At 33.7% G+C, this 17,634-nt stretch overlaps 1 protein-coding gene across 2 annotated transcripts; it reads left to right on the plus strand.

Annotated features, from left to right (window-relative positions):
• Positions 1–1,230: 1,230 nt before the first annotated feature.
• On the plus strand, positions 1,231–16,693 carry LOC129002510 (beta-1,3-glucan-binding protein-like). 2 transcript variants are annotated; one of them, XM_054430369.1, is made up of 10 exons: positions 1,231–1,429; positions 3,169–3,402; positions 4,799–4,983; positions 5,218–5,354; positions 5,624–5,787; positions 6,612–6,812; positions 9,072–9,148; positions 12,866–12,955; positions 13,694–13,750; positions 16,532–16,693. In XM_054430369.1, exons 1-10 carry the CDS (start codon positions 1,300–1,302, stop codon positions 16,628–16,630), a joined length of 1,374 nt encoding a protein of 457 aa, XP_054286344.1. In that variant the 5' UTR covers positions 1,231–1,299; the 3' UTR covers positions 16,631–16,693. The 2 variants fall into 2 exon arrangements, with proteins under 2 accessions (XP_054286344.1, XP_054286345.1); XM_054430370.1 differs by lacking the exon at positions 13,694–13,750.
• The last annotated feature ends 941 nt before the right edge of the window (positions 16,694–17,634 follow it).

Genomic DNA, 17,634 nt, shown 5'->3' on the forward strand with positions numbered 1-17,634 from the left:
ACCCCCGCCGCAGCAAACCTGCCGACTAAGCGAATTTCCATTTGTCTGAATTGATTTTCAGTTAAATATATTTTAATAACATTAGGTTTAACGAGTACCTAGGTTTGCTGTTACAAGGAAACTAATAAAGTGTGTTTTTGAGTAAAATACTGATAGCTTAGTACAAAATAAATAAATTTGCCAAGTTTGATCAAAATATATCCATAAACAAGCGAACTACAACATTTGACAATATTCTCCATAAGAATAACATGGGAATTTTAAATTTACAATTTTTTTAATTTTCTCCGTTACTAATAATCGAACAAAAATACTTTTATATACTAAATTATTTGTTTTGTTAAGCTCTTTAAAAAGGTCTAAAGAGAAATCGGGAAATTTTGTGTTTTGAGGGTCAAAAGTGAGAAAAACCAATTTTTACCCCATAAAACCCCCTGTAAAGCCTCGTTCCCATGGTCCGATTGTGCTGGTTCGCGAACTCATTCAAGTTTATCCCGCTTTACACCTTTAAACCAAATTTCATCAAAATCGGACAAAAATTACTCAAGTTATCGCGTTCACGGACGTATATATATATATATATATATATATATATAAGTCTATATATGTATACATATATAAACATTTGAACGAATGGTGTTTTTAGCCTCTGGGGACATCAAAATGAAAAAGTAAATCGGTCCCGGGTCTAGGTCTTACCGTGCCACCTACGGTAATAGCTACTTCCCTATAGGGAAATTCGCTAAAAAGCTTAACATTGAACTTTTAATTGTTTTTGATCATCGTTGGAAGCATATATAGTTTTTTTTAATACACAATGCTATTCACATGGAAGTAAAATCATAGAAACCATTTTGTTTAAAGTTTTTCAAGAAAAAATATTTTTTATAAACTTATTTAAAATTATAAAAAATATAAAATGTTTTTATATCATAAGAATAAATCAAGTTAGTTCATAGCTTAAAGTTCAAACGCCTAAATAAAATCAGAAACGTATGATAACCTTCAATTACGTAAACAATGTAGACAATGTATTTTGATAGTATAATCTGGTTAAATCGGAAATCTGGTAAACAAATCTGAAAATGCATTACGGTAGTTTGTACTTATTGTTATCCCTCATAATGAAATCTGGGAATCCCTTAGCTCTTTGAGGAAAGTCTGCACAAATACAAAACCGGTTGACCAGAGATGACCTCGCATATTCTTGTTGCTCATATCAGCTGGTTGGTAGTTGGTATAATCAGCTGATTTTAGTCAAACCTAACCCCTCAGTCAGATGAGTTGTTTTGTGTAACAATGAGCAACTTGGTTTGTCATGTTTTAGCACTCACTGCATTACTTTGTGGTGTACAAAGTCAAAGATACATTGTGCCCGAGGCATCTTTGGAATTTCTTAGTCCAAGAGGGTTAAGGATTTCTATACCAGGTAAGTGAACAGTTTACAATGCTAGCATAAAAGTTGGAAGTTAATTTTAATTAGAATTTTTGTTTTGATTGAAGTCAACTTGTTATTTTTGTTTAGTGGATAAACTTCTTAATTGTAAAAATAGAGTGTTAGCATGGAGTAAAAATATCCCCTTGTAGATTTATAGAGGGAGCAAAAATACAATTCTAAGGTTTTCTTCACATTCTGTAACTATGCCTTTTATCTATTTAATTCCTGTCTACCTTATTACAACTAATAATGTTAACTAACTTATAAACTATATTAACCATATATGGATGCTCTGTAGGTTCTACCTTTTCCTTGGTAGGCTACTTTAACCAAATATTATATTAGATTTATTTATGTTTGATTCATAACCATCAGTAATATTTTAGTTATTAAAGGTTCTTGCTGTGTAATATATTTAATTATTAATTGTCACTCTTATATTTATATTTGGAAATAAATTGTTTGAAGACTGCCACCCGTGAATGGCGGTTTCCCTATTTATATTTATATTTTATTTGGATTACTCTTTAACTTTAAACATGTTTTGAATGCTTAATGCTACAATATAATTGGCATATGCTGTTCTGTAGCATTGTTGTAGTAAAATAATAGTTACAAAATATATAAAAAAATAGTTATAACTATATAGTGAAGACATCCCATCTATATGGATCAGCTGTCGCCAGTTTTTTTACTAAAAAAGAACGTAGTTGTGTGAGCCAGTCACAGATTGCGCTAGTGTCTAAAACTCTATTTTGTACCTTATTTTTTGTTACTGACATAGTTGCTGGGTCACAACAGTTGCTATAGCTCATAATAAGTCATTCCATCAGTTTGACTTGGTAAAAACCATCGTGTAATCTGCAGAAATCAGTAATTTAGATCAGCGCAATCTGTAGGTGGCTCACATCAACTAAGACGAATTTGCTTAAAAACCAGGCTACAACTTTAACATACGGATGGAATGTCTATATAGAATATAATAATAGTTATAAAACAGTTTATAAACCCTGAATAATTTACGGTGTAAAAATAAGATACAAATATTTATTCAACAGTACTCAAAGGTATTTAACCAGCAATAGTACTTAAACTTAAAGTACATGTAGCAAAAATTTTCAAAAAGAGGCTTCAAATTGTATTATATATTTAAGGCGTTTGTTTAACTTTTGTAAAATTTCCATTTGTTTTTTTCATTCATAAAACTATTACAGTATGATGAATAAAATTAATATTTTAAATGCTTTATAAAAAAGTATAGTATACAAATAATTCCAAGGGTTAGTTTATTATTCTGTCTATTTCTTTTATATTTTTTAGTACCACGATACTACAATAGTATTCTACACCTCTACCTCTTGTTCACCTCCAAATATACCTCCTTGTTAGATTCTTCTCTTATACTCTTTATATTATTATTGATACTGTGTGATATTAAAATTTCAAAAACGTAATAGGCTAATGACTTTTTGAGTTTACTGCAAATTTTGAATCTGCAAGCTGCACCAAGGGTGGTTGGTTTTGTAAATTTTCAATGTGAAAACCCCTCCACACAAGGTTTTTAACTAAAATGTATATTTTTTCACCCTCATATAACCAATGATTTTTTTTAGATCCATTACTGGGTAAATATTATACATTGTGTCTTCACCCCAACTTTAACCAAGCAAAAATAATTTTTTTTCAACACATGCTGTTAGTTAAGTTACCGTATTACATTTTATTCATAGATGATGACCCAGAAATCAAACTCGTTGCTTACCATATCAACATAAATGAAGAGTTCCAAGGGCTCCAGCATGGACATTTTGGAGTGGACATCACCAAGAAGAGAAATGGAAGATGGAGTTATTACATCCCTGAGTTTCAAGTGAAAAAGGGAGATGTCATATACTACTGGATACACGTCATAGTGGACAAGCTAGCCTATAATGGGTTAGACCGAGAATATAGGGTGACGATGAGTAAGTTTTTTGAGTAATCTGCCACAATAAGAGAAATGAGTTTAAATCTCTAAAATGCCTAGTTGGGTACTTTTTTGGTTGGTATTATGTTAAGCTGGTTGGTTGAGGGGCCAGGGATTGTCCAATAATCATAAACATCATAAATCTTAAGAAAAGTTGGTAGGTTTATGATGATTCAAAACTAGACCCAGCTGCCAGTCAGTGATGTCCTTAGGGTGGAGTGAGTATAGCGGCTGCTTCAGGGCTTACACTCGCAAAAATATAGATTTTGGTTGAACCCACACAATAACAATATGTTTCAATCATTGATTCATTTGACAAAAACAATTAAACAAGATTCTCATTCATACAAGATGATGTTCTGGATTACCAGCCTTTATTCTCTATTTTCATGTGCTTAAGTCTTAAGAAACTCCCAGCAAATGTCAGCAATAGTTCCTTTGTCTCAACATCCTAGAAGAATTAGCCATATCCTTGACGTTTTTGTTTCTATAATTTTGAAACTGATTTTTTATATAGGTAGACTTTTCCAATTCACAGAATGGATTCAGAATCAATGACACAATAATTTTCCTTTCGTTCTAACTTGTTTTACACTTTACTAAAAATATCCTGCTCTTCTTGAAGTCATCACTAGCTTTATTTCAAGGTTAATATCTGCTGATAGTTTGTGGAACAAATCTTCCTTGGAAGCAGTGGATAGTGGATTCAATTTAATAGTTTTCTGACCGCAGTAGGTGGGTGTAATGAATCATTGGAAGTTTAAATGAGGACAGGTTGGGTAATCAGCCTTTTGTGTGAATCTGAGCCTCAACACAAGCAAAAAAAAAATATTTCATCCCATAGTCAATAAGTTCTGCCTTTGTACGTTTCCTATAGAATAAGCTGGTCTGAATAAAGTATGTAAAAAAAGGATTTAGATCTTTGAAAGGAGGTTTTTTATCTACTGAAAATAATTCTTGTCATGGTTTTGTAACTTACGGTGGTATACTGCAATTTTACCAAAGTAGAGTCCCGCTATTCCGAAATAACTAAACATAACTTGCTTAACCACCGAACCCTCTTTGGATTACTGGGAATTCTGAATAATTGAATTTCTGTAATAATTAATCATCGCGATAGCAGATTATGTTCATGGTTTTCAGAAGATGTTGATGATGTCTCTGCAACCGCAGGATATGTTTAAAATTCATTTGTAACGTCTTAAAAAATAGTTTCCAAACTTTAGCTTACAATAGGCGGCTCTACCAAATAGTGGTTTTTTGAATAGTGGCACTCTACCATATTGAATTGTGACTATTATTGTGGCTAACTATGCAAGTGATACAATTTTTAGACCTACGGTACTGTCATGGCAGGTAATTTCCGATACAATAACTTTGATTGTTGTTTGTAGACAATCCGCACAACAAACCAGATGAATTCATACCTGATAGGATCCCGGATCCTTCATGCCGCCCCACCAAGACCACCCGAGATGGAAACACAGTTCCTGTATGTGGCGGAGACGTACTTCTCAACAAAAAGTTCAATGATATGAAGGGATGGAAGCATCAAGTGACAATAGGGGGAGATTCACCTGTAAGTATGGTTTTTTTTTTTAGTTTTTAGTGTTTACAATAATATATGTATCTGTGTATCGGTTTAGCTAGTGTGAGATTTCTAAATATTGTGTATTGTGGACCTAGATGTTATGTTCTTGGAAATTGAGCTCTTGGTAATATCTCAGGAAAATATTATACTCTGTTTACAAAATGATGTAAATATTTGTACACTATACCAAATAATTTGCTACCCCTTTTGTTTGATATATAGGAAGACGAGTTTATGGTTTTTACAAAAGATACATCCAACAGTTGGTTGGACAATGGGAAATTGATGATTAAACCCACACTGTTGGAGGACAAATCTAACGATTCCTTTGTGAGGAGTGGAGAATATTTACTGGAAGGGTAAGTCATCATTTTTTCTTTATACACGCTGCAATTTTTTTTATATCAAAGGTATAGAATCATCAATAGGGAACTTGTTTGTCATTAATGTTATTAAAGGGTTACTCATATTAATAATTCTATGGTGTTTTGGGGTAAGTGATACTATGCTTGATGGATAAGAACTGCTGAACTTTTTTAAATAGCCTGTATAAATCGCTAATTATCTCACCTATTTATTCTTTGTGATTATTTAAAAATTACCACTTGATCTGTATGTGTTTTTCTAGTTGTACTTCCAATGTAGCCCAGCAATGTCACCGCCAAGCTATCCGTTATCTGATTCTTCCCCCGATCATGTCCGCAAGACTCTCTACTAAAGACAAACTAAGTTTCCGATACGGAACTGTTGAAATCAAAGCCAAATTGCCACAAGGGAAATGGATTGTACCGGGTAAGTCAATTTAACCTTCCACATGGGTCAGAGGCCTTAGTAAACTTTTATATAAACAAAGACACTTAAGTAAAGAAAACAGTGAGGCTGGTTGGGAAAAATATAGATCCAATATCACTAGCATTGATTTTGTATAATGAAGTTGATATCCAATTATATGGACCAGCCAGAGCTAATCTTTTTCTTCAAATTTAAAATGACAGAATGAGTCGTCCACTAAGTGCTACTGTAAACATTTGATTTTCTCTCTTAGTTTTTGATACTGATAATTGCTTTGACATGAAAAATGTGAATACCTTCATGTATATTTTGCCCTTTCAATTTGAATTTGTGAAAAAGTTGGTGTATACAACAGAAATCAGTAGTTGACACAAGCACTATAGCTCGGCCGCTTAGAAAACGACCTGCGCGCTAATGCTAAACCAATGCTGGAGGAGGTCGTTTTCTAAGCGGCCGACCTATAGTAGTTTAATTCAACTAGGTCTATTTTCATTATAAAATCTTTAACTTTTTAACATGGGAATGATATGTCTACCTGCCTCCAAATTCAGAGTTACTAGGTATTTGGGGTGTTTCTTAGTTTTACGGTATTGCTTTAATTTTTAGAAGTAAATTACAATGATTAAACACTCTAATAAATAAAGTTCAGTAATATAGGTAGGTACCTAATTTCAAAATGAGTTTATATTCATCAGTATACAAAACTTGCATCACACAATTATCCCAATACTTGTACAACATCTCCTTTCTAGTATACACAAAGATTTAAAAAATTGAAAAGACGAATCTCAACAAATTAAAAACCAGTTTGTTTCCTCTGTCAGAACTGTGGCTGGAGCCAGTGAACGGTCCGGCCTCAGAGAGGGTGGTGGTTGGTCTGTCTCGGGGCAACATGGATGACTCCGAGTTTGGATGGAAAACGTTGGAGGCCGGAGTAACAGGAACTCAGACATCCTTGGGGAAGAAAACTCAGGACACTCCTTGGGCGCAGGACTTTCACACGTTCAAACTTGTCTGGACACCAGGTACGGATCATATGTGGTAACCATTATCTTTTGGATTTTTACTGAGATATCAGGCTTAAAATGGGAAAATGACTTTAGAAATGATGATGTATGATTACATAATACATTGAATTAATGCTTTAAACTGTAAAACCTCACTAACTCAACACCCGGTAACTCGACAGTCAACAGCTGACAGGGTGCATGTCTAGCTGGCTTGGTCTTACTATTGTGCTCGACTTTTCAATTTTTAATTGTTGAATGTTCGAAAAATAGTCTTCTATGTATTCACTTATTAAAACCTGTTAAAATTTCAATGTTTTGGATAGCTCAACAACCCCCAAACTCTATAAACTCTGTGTCCACAAATGGTCAAGCTTACTTACTTACTTTCCGTGTCCGGAAATGAGACTTCGCTTTACCAAAAGTTAGCTACCGATATGGCTTTGTCATTCGCTTGTAATATTTCTTTGTCTCTCGATATTCCCTCAATATTAATCGAGATCGTTACTAATGGCCTTGAAAAAAACCGTTTAGGTAGATTCATTTTTCAAAATCTTTCGATTGTAGAAGGATTTGCCACTGAGATGTCAACGTTGCCCAGGGTGCGCCCGATTGTGATGTCGTTATTAGTAATGGTCACAATCTTCGGTTAGGCTCCTTCTGTGCGCCCCAATGGTCAACCTAGTGAGATTTTATTATGGCCAGGAAGTCACAATTGTAGGATAGAAGATCCATTTTATAGTATCAAAAATCTTCTTTTATAAAGTGAGTCCTCACAACATTCATGTGTATGAACAAGTGTGTATGTCAAGTTCATGTTATGACCCTCTGGTCATATATTGGGAGCTTGTTCAGGATTTAATATGTACAAAAAATATTACATGTGTTCATGATCTCAGCAATTGTCCAATTTGGAAATGCATTTGAATTGGGATAAACATGTGACAAACCTGCATTCAAAAATTAAATTCTCCATAAGAACCTTTTATTTTTTAAAAAATATTTGTAGTAGATTTTTATTGCGAACCCTTTACTTTGCTTTAATTGATTCAAGATTACAGTACGCCATCCAGTGTTGGGGGGGTACCTATAAATGTCATACTGATAAATTAAGAGTCACACAAAATCATTTTATTAGATTGATTTCAAAATGCCAAATAAGAGAAAGTTCCTTTCCGTTATTTTTTGAACTTAAAATACTTCCGATTCAACATTTATATATTTACAAGGTTTTACGGCTTTTTTATGTTCGAAGTGGAAATACAGGAACAAGTAACCTTCTGTACAATACTAGAAATCACAACCAAGGAATGTTCAGATTACCTAAAGTAAACAAATCGCTCTTCAGACATTCTTATCAGTACAACGGACCTAAATATTTCAATCAATTACCGGGAGATATCAGAAGTTGTTCATCCTTAAATTTGTTTTCTTTAAAATTGAAATATTGGCTTTTCAAAACTCCAGTCATTGATTTTTTAAATCAGGTTCTTAGTTAACAAAATATTTTTGTATGGCCTTTTCAATTTTACTTCAATTCCATCTGTTTTTTTTCTTGCATATTTTGTTTGTGTTATTCATAATTAGTAATGAATGTATTTGGTTTAACGAACAAAGTTCTCATTATTATAAGGTAATTATTTGATTTTTTGTTATAACAATAGAGAAGTTTTATTTATATTTACTGTATATGTATAAGTTAATATAAGTGTTAAACGGCGCCACGGAGAGCGGCATGGTTATTAAGCACTTCTTTCAACAAGGACTGGACTCATACAATTTTTTATTACTTGTAAATAACTGTGTTTTTTCTTTCATGTTGTCACAAATACTGGAGACTGTGACAACATAGTTCCAAGGTGAATTTGTTTTGTAATTTTAAAAAACTTGTATTTGGGGAATAAAGTCATTATTTCATTATTTCATTATTTCATTTACTTAAATCTGATAAAAAGTTTTTCCTTCACAAAATATTTAGACGAGAACCATGTTTGACCATTGTAAAAATAAATTGTCATCAGCAAACCAAGTTGTTAAAGTAAATTCATCACCATACACTTCTACAAACTACAAACTGATCATTTCAAGCAAACTAGATCTGCAGAAAATTAAATCTGTGTCTTTTGGGAAAAAATTGATACAATAAGTTTAAGAAAATGTAGAACAAGGCTTCATAAGATGACATTCAGTTTACTGTATGAAGTTATGACTAATTATTTTATGTAAAAAAGCTCATATTAAATTTGTTTGATATTTAATATGTTTTTTTGTTTTTAGATCAAATTACGTTTACTGTAGACAATGAAGAGGTACACCAAATGAGAACTGTGAATTTTTCAGTCTTATCTAAGGAGGTAAGTTGATTTGAAGGATGCATCCCTTATAACAGACTAATCAGAGTCTAGTAAATCTACTAAATAGAGGGTGTGCCAAAAAAACCTGACGGTTTCTGTTTTGTAATAAGTCAGCTGTTATACTAGCTAGAGACCTCATTGTTGTAGTGAACGATTGCTTATGTTATGCCATTTTTAGGTTATGTTTGGTAAAACATCACGTAGTCAAAAGAAAGTTACTGTCTAGTGTGGTGTGGCACTGTTTGGAGTCATCGGACCATATGTTTTTGAGGACGAAAGTGGGAACACCCCCTGTCACTGTGAACTCGGAACGCTATTTGGAAATACTGAGGGGGTTTTTGGTTCCACAACTGCGGATGTTTGAGCATTCTCAAATTAGGTCTAAACTTAAATTTATTTTAAATAAAATAATACTTGTTTTGTCATTTAAATAATAGATATTTAAATGTTTTGTGTGTAAATAAATAACTGCACTTTTTGGTTCAATTCAGAATAATATTTTAAGTGAGTTTATAAAATAAAATGTATTAAGTTAAGCCAGACAGAGAGAGAGAGAGAGAGAGAGAGATAGGCAGACAATGCAGAGGAATGTGCTGCGTATCCTGCTTATCAGTTCCAGCCGACATGATATAGACTGACCAGTGGCTTTTCCTGTACACTGCTCCAACTCACTCAGTTACTATGCAGTCTTCATGAGAATCAAATATTATGAGGGTCTCTGAATCCCTCTAACTATTTTACCATGGGTCTCAGTATCCCATATTAAATAATCAATTATTAACTCTATTGTTTCTACAGAAGTTTTATTTAACCGTGAGGAACATTCACCAGAAGTTTGTGTGCACACAGTGTTATATTTTATTTTCTCAAGAAGTGTTAATCTCCATTACTTGGTATTAACGAACATTCAATAATTTCTTCTCTTCGAGGTCGTGAGTAGGTACATCTCTACACATCATTCCTCTCTGTCTATTTCAATTCGGACTTAAATATATCATCAAGAGAATAGTTTTGATTTTAATATTTTTATTGTAAAGGGTTTATTTAATTTCGTATCATTATAATATTTTCTTAACTCAAATGAATTTATTATTTTTCCAGTAGTAACTCACTGTTTAGACAGATCAATAAACTTGCTTTCTACTATATTAACAAATATCTATTGAACCAGCAATTATTTAGTTTGGTAGCAAAGTCAGGAATTTAATTTTTAATTCCCCTTTGTTCAGACAGCGGATGTTATGAGGGATAGACATGACTAACACGTGGTTTCAACAGGACAGCGCAACTTGTCATACAGCCAATTATTCAATGTCAGTTTTGCGTGAACTCTTTGCCGGTGAAGTGATCTCTTGGTTTGGTGATGTGCTGTGGTCAGCTCAATCCCCAGACTTAATTTTGTGTGACTGTTGGCTGTGGGGATACTTAAAAAGCAAAATGTTTGTTTCGAAATTTCAAACCGTCCCCGAACTCAAGCAGTGTAGGGAAGAGATTGCTTCTATTCATCAGGCGAAGGTGACTGCAAATATGAAAAAAATGGGAAGCCTGTGTTTAGGAGAAGGCGATATAACCTGAGTGATATAATTTTTCATAAATGAAAATGGCATAGTAGTGTGTACAATATAACGTTATTTAATACATGAAATTTTAGTTTGTTCTTGAGTTATTTAGTATTAAAAACCGTCAGGTTATTTTGGCGCACCCTTGGTATAGTATCCTTGGTATATGGAATAGTATAGTAAATTCAAAAGATAATTTGTCAAGAGTAAATAAGTGTTCTAGGAGATAAATCGTAATTTCTTCATTGGAAAACTCGGAAAGTTCATAAGTTATCTGGGTTGTAGCTTAAAGTGTCATTCTTAAGAAGTAATATGCCTTAAGAAAAAGTATGCTACTGTATACTTGTAACATACTGGGAACTATAATTTAGAAATAAAGACTCATATTTTAAGTAATAATATAGTAGTGATGTTGATGGAGCCAAGGTCCTTTGAACTCAGATTTGAATGGATATACCAAGTACCAACGGTAGCAGATAGCCAAGCAGTATCGGTGACAGCTCTGATAGGTGAGTCACTTGGTACACCCAACCCCAGAATCCCAGTACAGCAACAGCTGATGGAAGCCCACGATACTAGGCAGGACGCTGGTGGTCCCACCTCCTTACGCGTCATACTCCACCGTCATGTCACTCCTTACCCAGGGTGTCCAATCCAGGTGTTTCTTCTTCCTTACCAACTAATCTAAGTGCAGCTGAGACCATTGTAAGAAAATATCTGCAAAGGAATAGAAAACTTACTGCACAGTTGGATTTGTAAATACCGGGTGTCCGAAAAAGAACTGAAACATTTTAAAGGTGAATACTGATACCAAATAAGAGACTATGTTTAATGTTTTATATATGTATTTAAAGCTTAAATTCTCAAGTTTTATTAGAAACTTGGTATAACTCGATATGAACACCATTAGTGGCCCGGAATAAATCTAAGCGAAATTTGACCTCTTCCCAGGTATTGGTCAGTACTTCAGAGGATGTTGCACCAACACATGTGACTATTCTCTCTCAGAGGTGATTCAGATCTCGAATTTGCACCGGGTAGACATCATTATTTACTGCCCTAAAAGGAAAAAGTCCAGAGAAGTCATATCTGGACTCCTAGGAGGCCATTGGATGGGCCCTTCCTTCCCTGCCAATCCACCGATTGTCGAAACGAGTATCCAGCGCTTCTCGCACGCGCAAACTGTAGTGTGGTGGCACTCCATCCTGTTGAAAATAGACAGGGCCATTCCCCATCTCAACGTCACCAACTATGGGAAAAATACTCATCTAACATGTCACATTTAATGACACCATTTGTATCCCCTAAAGTACTTACCAAAACCTGGGAAAAGGTCAAATTTCACTTAAATTTTTGCCGGGCCACTAAAGGTGCTCATATCGAGTTGTACTAAGTTTTTAATAAAACTTAAGAATTTAAGCTTTAAATACATATATAAAACATTAAACATAGTCTCTTATTTGGTATCAGTATTTGCCTTTAAAATGTTTCAGTTCTTTTTCGGACACCCGGTATTGTATGGTTTCAATCATAACGAATATTTTATTTCTAACTATTGGTTCCCAGTAAGTTACATGAGTGTATACTACAATAAAAAGCTAAATTTTAGTTGAAATGTTTTGAGCCGTTTTTTCTTAAATTTCTCAAGTAGTTTCAATTAGTTCCAGAGGGTTTTCTGTTATTTTATGGGTTTAAACATAAAACACTATTTTAAATCAACATGAAAAAAAATACCTGGAGAGACAATAAATTAGAACTTACGTACCAAAATTCATCAAAATTAGAGCACAGGTGTAGTCCGAGTTCTGAAGTTCTCACAGGTGTAAGCGTTCACATCCACACACACACAGAGATAAATCACTCCGAAAACTACTTTTTTGAGATCAAGAGACCCAAAACGGATATTTCCACCCAAATCTCAAACTTAAATTGCAAAAAGAATACTTACTCCATATTATACACTATGTATAGGTGGAGAAAGTAAAAAAATAAAACCGCCTTTAGATCAATGTGAGTACAGTATTTCACTGAATTTTTTTACAAGATGTATCCAAAATATAATGTTGATATGATGTACATAATATTTTACCAGTAGTAATACAGCACTTCCATGAAAATCCCAATAACTTATGTATGTATACCAATACTTAAATTTCAGGTTCACATTTCACTCGGAGTTCATGTGGCGGGAAATCGAGACTTTTCTGACAGTATCCCCAACAAACCCTGGAAAAACACGGATCCTAAAGTAAGTATATCTTTTAAAGTTGAAAGAGGTTGAAACTTTCAACCTAAAATCCTAACATTATAGATTATACACAATTAGGGTTGGAAATTAAGATGTTTTCCTCTATTTATCACTGGAGATCAGGAGTTCAACTTCCATGTTTTTTGTGTCAGGTCCAAATCATTAGAATTTCAAGTTTATTTGGAAGAGCTGGTAGGAAGCGTTATACCTGCTCACACATGTCTTGTCTACCATGTCACAATTACCACTGACAACAATTAGACACTTAGTAGATTCCCTCTTATCCTGACACCTTTTAACCGGACATCGGTTTAACTGGACTACACTTGGCAGAAGAGACATCTCTTTAACCAGACAATTTTTATCAGCAAATTGTTTCACCCGGACAGGATCGGCAGGAAGTGTGGGGTACTGAAATGACTTTTTTAGTGGGAAAGATATGAGACCAGTGATGAGGTGTTTAGTTTTACTATTTTTTGTAATAATCATTATTGGCTTATATAGTATCACAGAATAAAGAGTAGAGCATTAACAAGTTTTAGGATCTAACAACCTCCTGAACTCAACCTAGGTGTTCTATGAAATTTGTGGGAACATGACTGTTTAATCCGTTGTAAATGTTGTGCCCCTTGCTTATGCATTTAGAGTCAATTTGTTAAACATACTGCAATAGTTTATTTTTATTTTAAAAACTACTTGTAGGAATTTTTTTTTCAATTTAACTGTAACTGTTTCTAGAATCTAACATGGGTGGACTATCCGAAGTATATAATTGACACTTACTACAAACTAGAGGTAAAATAAAATGTCATACATGATTGATTGTTCAATGCTTTTCATCAGCATCGTGTGGAATCCATTGTGTGCATGTAAATGTTTGCATGACTGTGATTGGAGTTTTCTTAAAAAATCTTTTAAAGCTTCTGAAAGTGGGTTTTTGTGTCTTTAAAGTTGGTGGAAAATGAGTTATTGCAATGTTTGTGTTTGATGTCTGTGTAAGGCCGTTGACACACGGGAAGACTGTTTTCCAACTGAAATCGGCAACCAGTTGGACAAACTAGTCGCCTACGTCCCGACCAATGTAGTTAGGTGGGACAGTGCACACGGTGCGACTGCGATGCGACCAGTTGAGGACCAGTCGGCGATCAGTCGTTAAGCAACCGGACCTGCCGGTTGCTAGGTGATTTCAGTCGCCTGGTTTGAACAACTTTTTGCATATTTGTATTGCGCTTTTCAAGGATCAGGTATACCAACTGCGATAACTCTTCGTAAGCACTTTTTGACATCCTGTACATAGACTGAAATTTTGCGTCTGTTTCTCGTAATGCAGCAGCAGCTACAAAGAGCCTACATTAAATTTTTGATTTAACATAAGGATGTACCCAACACCTTCTACTCTACGCTTTCTTGATTGCTTATAAAACACCAGGGCTTCTTCATCACTATTACTCATTTCAAACACCATACACAGTACACAGTATCGTTATAACAAAATTAGAACTCATTCACTGTCTCAACTCAATTATAGTCGCGCCCGTGTGCGGATTTAACCAACGCAACTGCAACCGTAATCGTGTCACAAAACAGTTGGTTCAACTTTAGTTGAGTTTCAGTCTTCCCGTGTGTCGCCTTAAGGGTGTGCTATTTTTTTTTTTTTTTGAGGGACTGATTTCATGGATTGATATGAATTAGAATGCTAGAGAGAAAAATCAGTATTTGATTACCGAACCCGTGAATACTTTGTAAGAAACCAATTAGTATGAAGGATAGGACACGCAAATAAAATACTTAAGAAAAGAGTATCAGTCTGTTGATAGCACATTGATCACAATATACTTGATTTCATACAAATTAAAATTTTGCACTTCCAAAGGGCTTCTTCAGAAGTAATTATAAGAGAGAGGAGATAATTCCTTGGATGGGATCTTCTCCAGCCTCGGACAGACAAAAAAAATCTAGTTTAATGTTCAAGGCACTTTTAAGGTGCTGTCAACTGTCCGGAACTCTATTCTTAGACTATAGTTCGGCCGCTTAGATAGCGACCTCCTCTAGCATTGGTTAGCATTAGTGCGCAGGTCGCTATCTGAGCGGCCAAACTATAGTTACATTTGTATCCGTTTCTTCTTCCTGAATGCAACAAATCATTGAATAATTAGTGATATGTATCCTTAGTTCAATGATACTATTATTAGTAAATCCACAGAACTATTATTAGTAGACTGCATTAAAATGGTCCTGCAGTAGACCTGTAGCCTCTTCCAACACAAGGCCCGGGCGAGACAAAAGTGGCAGCAACGCTGTCCCGTCAAACCGAAACAGCTGGTGCACTAATTTATAATGGATGGAATAGGAATTTTGTATGTTAACGATTTGTTATTTCTGTTATGAGCCGTTGCCATACACCAACGCCTCTAACACGGCCTTGTGTTAGATGAGGCTATGGTAGACCGCATTAAAATGTCCAATGTACTTAATGGTGTATTTTGGTCAGATGTTTTTTTTAAAATCCATCAGCTGTTAATAGTCAATTCTACTCTCTGCTGTTGAAAAATCAAGGCTGTGTCATAAAGTTTGTTCGATGAAATGTACGGTAGTTAATACATTAGTGTATCATATTTTTAGTCTTCATAAAGTAATTTTGTGACGTGATCATGAAGTTCCTGTAGGACTATATTCACCTCAGCTTAAGCTTTGTCAAATCTCAACATGTTTCTTGGCCGATTTAGAATTTGCTTTCCCATCATTCAATCACAAATTCTATTCTGGTTTTGGAGGGAGTTTTAGATCTTGAATGCTGGAATATTTGTGTTCTTCACTATGCATAAAATATTAATCTAAGGTGTTTTTGTTCATTTAATTTTTTTACACTTTTGTTAAATAATGCTAAACATATTGTAAGGATGAATCAAATATATAAACAGTTACATATTTTAAATACTGTACCCAGATACTATCAATCAACTTTGGATTGTAAGTTGACTTCTTATCCTACAGTTTAACCTTAATCATGTTTTCCTCTGTGTTCCATGTTTTTTCCCAAGATTTTTGTAGGTCAACTTTATAGTATGTGGTTATGACACTAAAGTATAATCAATAACTTAGTTTTAAATAATTTTGTTGTTTTAACAACGCAACAACAAAATTAGAAGAATGGAATGACTAAACTTACTCTACATTACAGTCAAAAACTTACCTTAAAATTTTAATCTACTTATCTACAGGGATAATAACTGTATACAGTATATGGCAAGTGTTTTATTTTAATAATACTTAAACCAACAGAACCTCAAAGATAATAGAGCAATTTTTGAAATTTGCTGTATCTACTACTATTTATGCTAATTCTAAAATATGAAAATAATAAAAAAAACACATACATTTTATGCTTACTTATTATTATTTTATCGTAGACAACCATATAATTTTTACATTATTCAAAAATGTTAACTAGTTTGTAAAATATACAATTCCATTTAAGTCTCATATAACTTTGTTTACAAAATAATGTGGCATTTTTCATTTTTGTTTTATAAATTTTTTAAATAAATTAAAAATAACAATGTTTTGTTTTTGCAGAGATTTCTCAGATTTTGGGATGACAAAGCCAGCTGGTATCCAAGTTGGAATGACGCTTCCTCACTTCAAGTTGAATATGTCAAAGTCACAGCTTTATAGAGATAGTTCCAAAACTATATCATATTTTATAATATTTATAATGAATATACAATACTTTCCTTCGTTTGTGTTTTTATTGAATGCTTACCCAGCTATTGAAAGATGATTCAACAATTGAGACATGTAACAGCAGTTGATACTAGCTGTTACTGTGTCAATTTTTTTCAAATTGGGGGTTGAGATTTCGATCATGTTCAAACTGAAACTACGAATTAACCACACACTAAAATAATACATAACAAGATTTAACAGCACACATATTGATCGGGAACGGTATTGATCATAAACATAAACAAATTATGCCACTGGCAAATTATGAAAGCAAATCAATCATCATTTTAGAAGTGTCAAAAAACGTGCAAACTATAATTGATTTATTTAATATTTTATATTAACTTACAACGATCAAGAACCAGTTTACAATAAATATACAATGATGATTTATTGTAACTTAAAAATTAAATACAAAAGTCGTAAATTTTTCTTGAAAATAATGAAAATGACATGCATTACAAGTGAATTAAATTGATCAGTAACAAAATAGGTACCGGAAAACAACGGGCTTAACTAACTAAAATATTTACAAAAATGAGCTCATTTCATATTAGGTAAAAATCATATTAAATAGAAATTTCCAAAACAAATCAATAAATAACAACCAATGAACCATGAACAACAAACAAGAAGATTACTCGTATTAATACTTATTTAGAAGTATATGACGTAATGATCCATACCGTTTCTGTTTTAATAACCGTGATTAGCGGTTAGATGTTTCCTGAGGATTACATTGGAACGTTGAGACCCGTTGATGCGAATTCCTGGGGGAATTTTAGTAACGCCATACATATGTTGGCACTCCCCGTCATAGACTTCACCATGCACAATTTGAAAATGATTGCTTCAGCCATCTAGGAGATAGTTTGCGCATGACGAAAATGCAAGAGTCAACGTATAAGAGCTTAGCTCGCTTTGCTCAATCAAGTAGCCAACAATGTCAAAAT

The sequence above is a fragment of the Macrosteles quadrilineatus genome, unplaced genomic scaffold (assembly GCF_028750875.1).
Source record: "Macrosteles quadrilineatus isolate MER2022 unplaced genomic scaffold, UCM_ALF_1.0 Scaffold_9__3_contigs__length_116548681, whole genome shotgun sequence".
In the NCBI taxonomy this organism is placed as follows: Eukaryota; Metazoa; Arthropoda; class Insecta; order Hemiptera; family Cicadellidae; genus Macrosteles; species Macrosteles quadrilineatus.

Bases quoted from the DNA above. Each gene is read 5' to 3' on its own strand.
- LOC129002510 (XM_054430369.1), top strand. From the start codon at position 1,300: ATGAGCAACTTGGTTTGTCATGTTTTAGCACTCACTGCATTACTTTGT. The intron at 6,813-9,071 runs GTACGGATCATA...TTTTGTTTTTAG, and splicing joins CAAACTTGTCTGGACACCAG to ATCAAATTACGTTTACTGTA. The intron at 9,149-12,865 runs GTAAGTTGATTT...CTTAAATTTCAG, and splicing joins TTTCAGTCTTATCTAAGGAG to GTTCACATTTCACTCGGAGT.